This window comes from Diceros bicornis, chromosome 1 (assembly GCF_020826845.1).
Source record: "Diceros bicornis minor isolate mBicDic1 chromosome 1, mDicBic1.mat.cur, whole genome shotgun sequence".
Classification (NCBI taxonomy): domain Eukaryota; kingdom Metazoa; phylum Chordata; class Mammalia; order Perissodactyla; family Rhinocerotidae; genus Diceros; species Diceros bicornis.
The window spans coordinates 52,634,667-52,647,392 of NC_080740.1; the positions used below are offsets into that span (position 1 = coordinate 52,634,667).

The 12,726-nt window shown below is 51.5% G+C and overlaps 1 protein-coding gene across 1 annotated transcript in view; it reads right to left on the reverse strand.

The window, feature by feature from the left end:
- The window catches only part of FSTL4 (follistatin like 4), a 396,568-nt gene that overhangs the window by 193,423 nt on the left and 190,419 nt on the right, over positions 1–12,726 (reverse strand). The window contains exon 4 of the mRNA XM_058540354.1: positions 11,031–11,279. Within this exon, the coding sequence (XP_058396337.1) occupies positions 11,031–11,279 (249 nt within the window). The remainder of the gene's footprint in view (positions 1–11,030; positions 11,280–12,726) is intronic.

Consider the following 12,726-nt stretch of genomic DNA (forward strand, 5'->3'; position numbering starts at 1 on the left):
CTCTTTCCTTACCTCTTCCAGCTTCCGTTTTATTTTTGGCTGTGGCTCGGCCGATTCATAATCCCATTTTTCACCTCATTGCAGAATTTCTGTTTTCTTGAATTGAGAAATTCAAGAAAACTGTGCATCTGTTTCTTGTAATAATTTTCTCAAGAGCATGCTCTTTCTCTGCGTCTTCAGTGTGGTGCTCGCCTCATGCGTTGCAGAGCTAACTTCTCTTTAATTCTTGTTCAAACAGGTCTGTGCAGGCTTCACTTTCATTTACTCTCATCCCAGCCCTGGCGAGACTATCCAGACTGTGTCCAGTCAGCCGTGGAATCATGGCTAACTCCATGGTCACTGCCACAGAGTATCACCATTGAGGGGGTCGTAACTTCCCTGTACCCAGCACTCGTCACTAAACAGTTGAGAGACAGTCTTGAAAATCTGGAGTTTTGTTCATGTGTGCAAAGGAGAACTGAAAGCTTACTCTCTACATAATCGGGACGATATGTTGCTGACTCTTCCTGCTGCCACGTCCACCGCTACCCCAGCGTCCCTGGGTGTCCCCTGTTGAAAACTCTTCCTCACGCTGGGTATTCCTCCTTCTGCAGCTTGGCAAAGACCTCTTCCTCAGTTCCCCTTTCCTGATCATCACCCCCTATCAGGAAAGGTTCGGCTATCAGACCCATCGTACCCTCGGGCGCCTCTCATCCAGGGTTCCCAAAATCACTGGACAGGCTTGAATGAGAAGTTTAAAATCTCAGGCATGAGGGCCCATGCAGTGCTGGGCGCCCACAAGCTCCACCTGACCGGGGGAAGTGAAGGTCCCTGCAAAGCCCACCAAAAAGACCTTGGATTTGCTATATTTCGATGGAAACATGAATCACTGGCTGAGCCACACAGCATCTGAGAGAGACAGAGAGGGAGGGAGGGAGAGGGAAGGAGACAGAGAGAGAGAAGGAGAGACAGACAACAAGATATGGGTGGAGGAGTTGGAGAACTCAGCCGGGCAGGAGCTGGGCAGGCCGGGGCATTTGCTGGACCCCTGGGGACCAGGCCTGCAGGCCACACCTCAACCAACAGAAGTGGGTGGGGGTGGACTAAAAGACAGCAGTGGAAGAGGAAACAGAAGTTCCCTAAGGGAGATAAGTAAACAGACATGCCTGCCAGGTCACTGGATGAGCCCTTCCTTCCAGCTACAAAGAAAAATGCACAACTCCGACCCCCTGCTATGACAAATGGATAGAGTTCATCTTGTCTGGAGATTTTAATTACCTGCAAGCAAAGCGATTTTATTACTTTCATTTAGAGGAATTTTTGAAAATAGTTTCACTCTGATTGTCTTCATTAATGAGTGATCAAAACACATCAAAGCAGAAGTGACCACAATAAGAAGAAAGGCAGAGGGCAGGACTCATGAGGATGAGTGCCCAAACTCGGGAGGCATTACGAAGCTCTGTCTTCCCTCATTAGCTTCGAGAATAGTCCATGTTCTGGACCCAGCTCTCCCGTGGCATCTGGCACGGGACTGGGCACAAGTTTACCCACAATAGGAACCACAGGTGGTTCCCCAGGCCCCAGGATGCTGCAGAGGGCTGGGCCTCAGCTTTCTGAAGCTCTGTCCCTTGGCTCTCCTGGCTGAGGACTCGACTCCACAGGCCGAGTGTTGGATCATTCCGCGTGGTCTTGTTATTCAAGCATTCAGTGAGCCTGCTCTGCTGGGACACTGGCCACTCTCTGCTGCTGGAGACAGCAGTTGCCTACCTCTCCCCGGGTCACTGTGTGGGCCTGCCCCCAACTCTCCTGATTTATTTCAGTTAATTTAACACAGTGGTAAGTATTCCTCTCTTCTATTTGGAGAGAAAAAAGATGGCCCAAACTGGTCCACTGCTTCCCCATCTAGAAAAGCAGTCAGAGAGGCTTGGCACCCGTGCCAGCCGCAGGAGCTGCAGGTGAGGAAGGGAGGAGTCGAGAACCAAGAACAGGCTGACCCATAGGCCTCTGCTCGACTCCTGTCCTCCCACTGTGCTCCCAACCACTGGCCCCTTCGACTCCTCATATCATCAAGCAACAGAAAACTTTGAAAGGGATTCTGCATGTACAGAAGAGCATGTAAATCCTTTCCTGCTGCCTTTTAGTAAGCAGAAAACACTTTTAGGCAGGGACCCAGCGTCAACATATTTGAGTTGTGGCTGGTCTGACAGCTGCTGAGTTTGTCACACAGATAATTAGATAAACTGCTTGAGCACAGCGATTCAATATGTGATGTCATTTAGCAGCTGCTACACAGGGGCCTTGATCTTAATTGAAGGTGCAATAGGGGAGAACCTTAAAGAGGTCCCAGATCAACTTCTTCTCGCTCCAGTAATTAAACTTTTGACTCCTGATCCTTATCCAGAGCCTCCCAAGTGTTGGCCATGGGCTCCACTAAATGGTTCTAAGCAGTCTGAGCCTCGGGTACCCTTCTCACCGCGCAGCACCTTCCTCAAGCAGCCTCCTGGAGAGAAGCTTGGGCGGCAGGAGGCTCCAAGTCACCTCCTCTTCTGTCTCCTTCTGCCTCCTTCATTCCTCATGTTCCCTCAATACCCTCGATGGCCCCCCCACCACAGAGAATCCAACATGGCCTTGGAGCAGGGTCTTCCTTATGAACCCACCACCTCCTCAGCTGGGACACTCAGATTTGTATTGCATGGAGGATCTCTAACTAGGGCTTCTCATTCTCTCATTTGGGGATCACTAAGGGATTGCATATATCCCATTTAATACATAATCATCAATTTGTGTATTCATCTAAAAAATGAACGCAACATCCCTAGTGAGCTAGGCATGGAAAGATAAATCACACTTCCCCACCTGTCGGGACACCCAGTATAGTGGGAAGATAGGCAAGCTGATGAGAAGTTATAACAGAAGGAGGACCTGCTCTGGGTAGAAGTTCTGATGGCACCCTGGTCAGTTTGGGGCTCACACAGCTTGGGGTTTCACCCTTGGGTGAAGGGTGAAGGGAAATCCCTTCACCCTATGGGTTTATCTCAGATAAAGAATAAACCCAGAGATGCTTGGCCATGAGCTCCAGGACAGGTCATCTCATCCAGTCCATGGCACACCCCTCACAGCTCCTGGGGTGGTGGTGAAGAGGGCGGTCCCCTCCAGGCCATCCCTTGGTGGGCATGGTGGAATAATTAGAAAGACAATATAGCACAGGGGCTAAGAGTTTGGGCTTCCAGTGGCTGACAAGGCCCTACATGGACGATCTGTCCCATGGTACCTCTGACTTCCACTCAGACCTCTCTCCTTTTTCTCATTCTGCTCCAGCAACCCTGGCCTCCTCGTGGATCCTCAAACATGCCAGGCAAGCCCTCACCTCAGGGTCTTTGCACCTGCTTTTCCTTCTGCTGGGATGCTCTTCCCCCAGATATGCAAATGCCTCACACCCTAACCTCCCAGCCTCCTTCAGGTCTCTACTCAAATGTCACTTCTCGTATTAGAAGCTCTCACTACTCACCCCCTTTCTCTGCTTTATTCCTCTCCAAGGCACTTGTCACCACATAAACACTTTACCTCTTGTTTACTGTCTTTCTCTCCCACAAGACTGTATGTACCATGAGGGCAGGGATCCTGTCCGTTTTGCACACCGCTGTATCCCCAGTGCCCAGGGTAGATCTGACTCGCAGGAGGTATATGTTTGCTGAATGAATGAAGGGTTCAAGCAGGGGAGTACCAGGGTCAAGGTCACCTCTTGGAAAGCCCACTCTTAAAGCCATATGGAAGTTGGGTTTGAAGAAGTGTCTGACTAGGAGCTTGGAGGACAGCTAGAGGGTCCCAGAGGTCATCCAGGTGAGAGATGATGGTGGGATGGATGCGTGTGGTAGAGGAAGGGGTAGAGAAGAGGAGCAAGAATCAGGAAACGATAAGGAAGCAAACTTGGCAGGGTCTTGGTGTAGGGATTCAGCTGCGAGGAAGAAGCAAGGAAAACCCCAGTCTCCTGGGGCAAGGAGAGGCTGCTGCTGTCACTGAGACAGACACTGTGTGAGGAAGAATGGAGGTCAGGGGCAGAGGGAGCAGGGAGATGGCGAATTCATTTGGGACACACTGAATTTGAGGTGCTGTGGGCTTTTGGGGGAAGGTCCTGCTAGGTAGCTGGAGATGCAGAGGAGAGGTCAGTTGGGTCTAATTTGCACGTGAGGCATGGCTGGAACCATGAGAGGGGGTGGAATGGAAAGAGAACTGAGGGGGGTCCTGGGAGAACCCACATGTGAAAAGCTATTGGGGAATGGGGGCCTGTGAAGAGTCAGAGGAGCTGGGCTGCAGGAAGATTGACAGAGGCCACCGCAGGAGGGATGTAGTAAGACCAGGCCTGGAAAGTGCCACCAGGACTTGGTATTTAGAAGGATACGGTGATCTTAATGGGGACAGGAGTAGCCACAGACCCTGGTGGCCAAAGTGTGGGGGAGCTGGGGAAGTGGAGGCAGCCAGTGCTGCCCGGATGCCTGGGAAAGAAGTGAAGGAGAGAGATGATATGGTACCCAGGGGGATGCTGGGACAAAGCCGGCTCCTTTTGGCTTTAGGATGAGAGAGCCTGAGCCTGTCAGTGGCCGAGGTGACCGAGAAGCACAGGGAAGGCAGAGCTGGAGGCAAGAAGGAAGGGTGCCAGGAAAGAACAAGAAACATCGTGGAGGCCTCGGAGGCTGTGGCTTGTTTCCATAAGCAAAATCAATGCAGCGTGAGACTTGCTCAGCTCAACAACTTATTAGCAATTTTTAATTACTGGATGTAATTAATTCATCCAAAGTACAGTGGTTCTGTGAAGCACACCACATGTACTACACTGATAACATTCTTGCACATTTGCAGGGTGCTCACACCAAGACATTTTCTTGTATAAAACCTAGAAGAAATATCCAAAGAACACACATTTTTGTTGTAAGTCCTGGAAACAGATGACTATAAATGGGATGACTGAGCCCAAGGGCTGCTGTGCTAGGGGGGCTGTTGGTGAACTTTCACCCCCAGCTGTGCACACTGATGCTGGCAGAACCTACGGGGGAGGCTGCAGGACAGCAGACAGTCTGTGAAGATTCCCATTGGTCCTTGAGGTCACGCGGATATCTCTGGCTACAGCAGCCCCCACAAGATGGCCCAGAGAGTGGGGGTGCTGGGGACCTGTCAATTCCATGAGGTCAGGTCTGTCATCCTGATCCTACTGGTATCCTCAGGTCCTGCACAGCCTTGGCACCCAGTGGATATTCAATAATGTCTGTGAAGCTGGGTTGCTTGGTGGAAAATGGCCACACCCTCTTCTGTGGAGCTCAAAGTGAAGGCCAGGAAGGATGCTGGGTGCAGAGGGATTACTTTGCAAAGGCTGGGGGAGCAGGAGTGGCCTCTGGACAGAATGTGGGTGGGGCCAGGAGTGGAAAGACAATTGGAAGAAAATGGAAACAGGAAAGGGGGTTTGGAGGGAAAGTGGAGGCTCGTGCCCAGAAGCCAGTCCAGGATGAAGGAGGGCTCATCCTGGAGGCTCTGCTGTTTTGTCCCAGGCTCTTCTGGTTTCCTACCCATTCCGTAGAGGGGAGGGAGTGGTCTGGTGTTCTGATGTCTGGAGGCCCTGTGACTTTGGATGACTGAGCCAGCTCTCCTGCAGAAGCCCCTGGCTGGGTTCTTGCTAACCTGCATAGTGGGGAGGCCCAGCCCAGCAGAAACCAGGCCTTTCCCACCAACCATGGCTCCTGAGCCCTCCCTCCGCACCAGGAAGTCTCTTGGAGGAAAAGGATAAAGCTGTTGCATCTGCTGTGAACGTGCCTTGCTGGGACAAACAGCCCCAAAGCTGTGGGTCCTTTTGAAGGGTGGGCTGCAGTGGCAGAGCCTGTGTGACCTGGGCAGGTACTAGTGCTCTCTGGGCCTCAGGGTCCCTGTCCGGGAAACGGGAAAGTTGGACTAGCTTATCTGACACCCAGTGGCTTGAGTTCCAACTGCCTAGCTTGGCACAGAGACCTTTCTCAGCTCGCTCTTACCCGCTTTTCTGCATTTATCCACAGGGGAACCCCTTCCCACTCCAGGAGCTGCATTTTAGTCACTTGCCCTTCCCTGGGTCTGCAGGTGCTTCATGCCTGCACGCTGGGAGGCCTGCAGTCACCCTCCAATGTCTCTTCTCCAGACCCTTCCCTAGACATTCCCCTTCTCATGCTCAGGCAGACAATCCTTCCCTCAGGCTTAACTGACCGTTTCTGAGAGCCTTTCAGGCATTCCAGAGACTTCCTCTAGACCTGGAATCAGGGGCTCTTGGTTCTCCTCCTGCTTCTCTGCTACCTCACTGGGTGAACATGGATGATTCAAAAAGCAAAGCAGTTGGAGATGGTGATTGAAGTTTGATCATTGGAGGTCAATTTCCAGTCGTTTGTTAAATAAATATGGAGTCCAACATTCTTCTCTCCCCTGGTTCACAGGAACACCCCCTACCCCTGACCTCTTAGCCCATAGACGGTGTTGTCACACGTGGTCAGGGGTCTTACAGCCTCCTGCCTCTGCCCCTTAAATGTGTCCTGATGCTTGCAGCGACATCACCATCACCCTGAGTGCTGTCGATACCACTTAGAGAAGGGTGCTCACTGTGTGCCGGGCACTGTCCCTTCATGCCCACGACACTCTGAAGGAGGTACTAGTATCATGCCCATTTACTGATGGGGTAAGCGGGGCACAGGGAGCTTACGGGCATCATCCAAGGGGGCGTGGTACGGCCCCATGACTGATCTAAAGCTGGTGCCTTGAGCTTGTGCCACACTGCCCGCTCAGCCTGGGCCTCCCGTGATGCTCCCTCAGGCCCCTGCACCTCCCTGCTGTGGACACCTGTTCCGAAATAGTGAGCCAAATCTCCGTGATGCCTGCTACCTGAGGGCCCTGTGCTAGGGTCTCATACGCCTGGGGAAGCTGAGTCTCCAGCTGAGGCTGGGCTGACCCAGCTGCGGGTGTGAGCAGCTTTCCCCGGCTGGGCAGAACAGACTTGTGGAAGTGTGGCAATGCCCTGGAAGTAGAGGACTTAATTTATGTTCCTAAAGCAACAAGACACAAAGTAACAACAACAATAAGATAACAATAAGAAGAAAATAAAAGGAGTGTCTTCGGCAGTAAGATCTATCTTCTCTGCTAACTTGCAACAAAAGATTGCGTTTTTATTCCTGTGTTTAGTAATAAAAGTTTACTTTAGTAATAAAATAAAAATTAAAAAAAGATTGTTAGTGAGCCTGTAGTATTTTTAATTTTTTTTTTTGTCAAAAATGGAAATTATTTTCTCAGATTCCCAGAGCCTGGGAACTCCCCTCTGAAGCACCAAAGTGCACCTACAAATAGCACACAGGATGAAGAAGCTTAAGGTCCGCTTAAAACCGAACCCCTAACAGGCTCCTTTCTTCCATAATTTCACGGTTTGTTTGGAAAACTGCCCAACGATGACACTGTATCATCTGGGATAACACAGTCCTGTTGTGGAGAGCGATTGCTGCAAGGCAAGCACGTCTTCTCGAGCAGTGTGGCAGATAAAGCATGAATTTAAAACCGAGTCAGAAAAATAATTCTCAAAGTGCCAACTAGTACACAAATAGCAAAGCATGTCACAAGATAACTTTTAAAACGCAAATTCTGTCAGAAGTTAAAGTTACAGAGAATTCCACCCACTGTCTTGGTATTCTTTGGTGATATTTGGTGCTGATGATAAATGTGACTCCAATTTTGCCACAGGAAGAAAGAGCTACAACATCCCACATCCCTCTGTCTCCCTGATTTTCGGTGAGAGACCCTGCTTGGGACTTTGGGAGAGCTGGTCTCAGAGCTGCAGACTGGAGCTGAAGCAATGCTTTTGAGCCCTGTTTTGATTTCTTCACATGCTAATGATCCCTAAATGATGTTATATTTCATTCTGCATTCACAAGGAATCCCATTGCCATGGCAACTGGAATATGATAACAGAAGTTTTCTTTGTAACTGGGGCTCTGAATGCTGCCTCTCCTCCCTTGCAGAGTGGCGAGGGCTGTGTCCCCACGCAGTGCTCAAGAGAAACCTCCCCCACAAGGGTGCAGGGACTTGGCCCAGCGAAATCCACCACCTGTTCTCTCTGCTCTACACACTCCGGCCCCATAAGGATTGTCCTAATCATGACTTCTGGGGACAGATAAAGCCCCAAAGAATAAAGTCATAACTTTCTCTTTGTAAAGTCTGATAAGAAAGAAGAATGGAACATGGATGATTTTATAATTTTCGTTTGTATGGGAAAAAAGCTGTTTTTAAGTTTCCTGTATCGATAACTTCCTGGAAATTTGGGACAAAAGACAAATTATCATCAGTGGAACTCAAGATGGCATTATTCTGCTGCTATCTTGGGGTAGGGACTGTAGGATAGTGTCCTTTACACCCTCCTTTCTTCCAAGACTCCCACCCCCCCAGCCCTCTCTCAACTGTTTCCTCCTGCTCCCTGTTGGAGCCCTGATTCTGGTGACAGTGGAGAGGTGCTCACTCAAAGCAGCCTCCTTGGGGCTGGCCTGCCTTCCATTGGTCAAGCCCCTGTGATCAGTGCACAGGTCTTTCCTGTTTGCTGGGCACTCCCTATGGGAACGCTAGAGGAGGAGAGGCAGGCTGGCCCTCCCGCCTGCCAGGGACTGAAGCTGACCCTAAGCATGAGGCAGCAAAGCCTTCTCCATGGGGTCCAGACCCCACAGGACCAGGTTTGCAGAAGGAGAAGTGCTGGCTCCAGGTAGGCATCTCCAGGACAGCATCAGGACCTGACACAGCGCCATCCTCACCCACTCTCCATCTACCAGCAAGCCACCTGGGACCAGACCTGCCAGGCAGAGCCCTTGTTCCTGCTTCTGCATTTCCTTCATATTTTGTGCATCTCTCTGCTCTAGGCCTGAGACCACACTGGATTAGATCAAGGACAACAACAGGTGTCATTGATACCCAACACTTGTAGTACGCCCAGCAATGCTAAATGGGTTCTGTGCAGAATCTCATTTGCTTCTCCCCACAGAGCAGGTGGGTACTGCCAATAGCCCCATTTTACAGCCAAAGAAAAGGCCCAGAGAAGTGGAGTGATGTGCCCAAGGCCACAAAGCTGGGAAGTGGCAGAGCCAGGTGCAACCCCAGTTCTCTCCAGGAGCTTGTGGGTACCGATCTCCTTCAGGAGAGCAGCTCTGCCACACCGAGTGGGTGGGAATTCACAACATCTGTGAAAAACTCAATGCATCAGAAGGATTCGGTGGATAAATTCAATCAGCACGAAGCAGGACCTAGCCCTAATCTGCTTGCCCCGCCCTCGTCCCCTCCAGCTCTCCCCCATCAGCCTGCACCGCGGCAGGTTTTGCGATGCTTGTCTGTTCCCTTGCATGAAATGAGAAATGCCGTTTGAACAACCGATGGTGAGGGAGGCTGTGCACACTCCGATGCAGAAATAAAAACCTTTAGAAAGATGCAATTTGGAGGATATTGAAAACTGGAGAATGGAACATCAGTCTATAAAATTCAACATGGCCAATAAAGCTGGAGCAACTGGTCAAGCGCTTTGGCGCTCACGGTGCTGGGGAATCGCAGGCATGTGGCTGGGCAGTGCTCTCAGACCAGGGACATTCTTCCTGGGCTCATTTTGGCCTCATTTCCATAATGTGCCTCATGATTTCTGAAGCACCTCCATGTTAGCACAGCCATGAAAGTGTCCAAGACTATTCTCATCGCAAGATAAACTTGACTTTCCAGAGCCCTGCCCACTCCAGCACCCCACTGCCACAGCCGGTGGGTGAGGGTGGGAAAGCAGCACTTTATGTGGGTGCAGGTGGCACGGGTAGAGGCTGCAGGAGGCCAACAGACCTGTGCTCCACCACTGAGAGCACCCTGATGTCCCAGTCACACCAACTTGGGCCTGGTGCCTGTCAGAGTGAGGCTGGAGCTCTGTCCTCCCTTCTGGGTGCCCAGGCCCCCGGCAGCTTGGACCACTCAGAAGCCCTTTTCTGTCAGTGCTGCAGGCACTTGGTGGGGCTCCATCCCAAGCCTCCTCTTCCCCTCCCTGCCCTACCCGAAAGCAGGTCTCTGACCTCATGCAAACTCAGGCGGGGTCTCCCACCTCCAGTGTCCCCCAGCTCAGGCGATGTGGGCCTGCTCCCATCTGCCCAGATGCTGCTTCTGCCTTCTCATATTGCCTAATTTATTCATGTGTGGCCATTTGGTTTTAGCATCACAAATATTTCTACAGGCTGTGGCATGTACCATTCACTGGGGCCACGTCAACGCAGGACTTCGTATTCTAACGCTCACATCTTCAAGCACCTGTGAGCTGTTGAGCATCTACTTGGTGCAAGGCACTGTGCCGCGTGCTGAGAATATAATAGTGCACGAAGAGCCCTGCCCTTGAGGCTCTCACCGTCCAGTGGGAGCCGCCACGCCCTTCTCTGACTCAACCCCAGCACAGAGCACGAACCCAACTTTGGCCCCAACGCCACGGCCATGTTCTGATGTCCATGCAAGGCCTTCCTTGTCTTGCTCAGAGGTGTTTTGGACAGGCCAGGCATGGAGGGCAGTTCCGTCAGCGACCACTCCAGGCCAGAGTTTGAGAGCCTGCCATGCTGGGAACCACTGTGCTGGTGTCCATCCGGCCACATTCTATGCACATCATGGCCTCCTGACTCACGCAACTCTGTCTGGAGGGGTAAATGTGGCCTCTGTCACCACCTTGCAAGGGCCCACCCTGCGGGAGAGACCTGGGCAATGCCTTGTGGTCTGATTCCTACTGGACAGGTATTCTGCACCAGCCAGGGTTTTGCTGGGCCTCCCTGGATTCTGCTCTCCAAGGGCCTCCTCTAAGGGCAGGGGGCCTCTGGAGGTGGACGCAAACAGAACATGCATCGTAGAAATGCCACTGCTGCCATTTTGCTAAGGCTCCAGCCTTCCACTTTCTCCACTGCCTTCTCACAGTTAACGTGCAGACTCAGCACCCAGGTCATTGGTAAAAAGGGCACTTGAAGATCCATCACGAAACCCAAAAGCATAGGGGCAAGGAGCCATCTTCCTACCTTTAAGGAAACAGTCCTTGCTGTGGACGATGACGATCTTCTTCCCCAGCAGGCAAGCGGCACGGTGGAGCTCGCAGTGGTTTTCATAAAACCTCCCATCGGAGCCACACACGGGCATGTAGCTGGGCCTGCATGCCTCCAGGCACCGGCATTCGGGCTCCCCTGTCTCTCTGCTGAGCATGCACCTGCTTCCTCGGCTGCAGAACTTCTTCCCGCAGGAGGTCAGCAGCCCGTCATGGCTGGAAAGACCTGCCAGGCACACAAACACAGAGGGTCAGCTACAAGCCCTTGGGGCTGGCGGTCATGTGCCTCCTTGAGCAGAGGCTCTATTGACCTGTGAAGCCGAGGCCTAGGGGCTGGGGGTGCCCGAAGGAGTCCCTGCCCCTCCAACTGGAGGTGGCTGTGGGTGCAAGAGCAGTGCCCTGCTGTGTGGAGTTTAGGGTTTACGGCTGGCTCACACCAAACATCTCAGATACAACCCTCCCATCCTGGGAGGGAGGAGTAAACAGGGCGCCGCATGGAAGTGGCAAAGTGCCAACAGACCCTGCAGCTGCGAGGAGGAGGGCTTTCCAAGAGACAGGGGGCTTGGGCCAAGGCTCCCCTAACCACGTTACAGGGAGTGTTTCTGCCTCTGAAGAGTTTGCACAGGGGCGGGGCGGGGGCAGGGAAAGGGGGTCAAGATGTGGTCCTAGGAGACTTAGAGAGCCACACTGAGGAACTTCAGTCTGATATGTTAGGAACTGGGGAGCCATTACGAAGTCTAGGAAGTAAGTGTGGAATAAGGAGAAAGCGGTACTCTTAAGTGTTCAGCATTGAGGGCAGCTAACGTAGGGAGGCCAGAGGTTGACCTTTTCCTCTGGGGAGAATATGGCTTTCCAGGACACACATCATCAGTGGTGGCACTAGCAGCCTTTCTTCAAGGCCCAGCCCTTTCTAGCACAAAGCTGTAGCCATGGGCAAGAAGGCTGAGACCCTGGGGTTGGCCTGGTGGTATAGTGGTTAAGTTCAGCTTGCTCTGCTTCAGGGGCCCAGATTTGTGGGTTTGGATCCTGGGTGTGGACCTATACCACTCATCAGCCATGCTGTGGTGGCGACCCACATACAAAATAGAGGAAGATTGGCACAGATGTTAACTCCGGACAAATCTTTCTCAGCCAAAAAAAAAAAAAAGGCTGAGACCCTGGAAATGGCAGCTGCCATGTGCTTTGGGTCTCATACCTGTCACATTGCTGGGTGTCCCCTGCACCCAACATATGCCCGTGATCTCAGGCCATGGTGCGCAGAGCTCATGTACCAAAGCAGGCAGGATAGCTGGTAGAGTGACTTATTGCTGAAAGGGTACGCTTAATTGAAAGACCAAATGATCATCTATAATCGACATTACACGCCATCACAGGAGTCCAGAAAGTTGGATGATTGTCATGCGGCATTAGTGGCAACAGAAAGGAAGTTGAGAATTATAAAAGGATATCAAAATACAAATAATTAAAACATGAATGCAGATTTTACGGCCATAGAAGTCTTTGCTTTTACATTTTAATGAAATCTTCTTCAAAATAACTCAGCAAGACAGAATGGCCCTGGCAATCAAGACCGAACTCTCAGCCCCAGCTCCTATTTCATGTGATGAAAATGTCTAAGGAAAAAAAAACTTCCTTTTCTTGTTTTTGGTTAAGTCTGCTTTTCATCATTATCG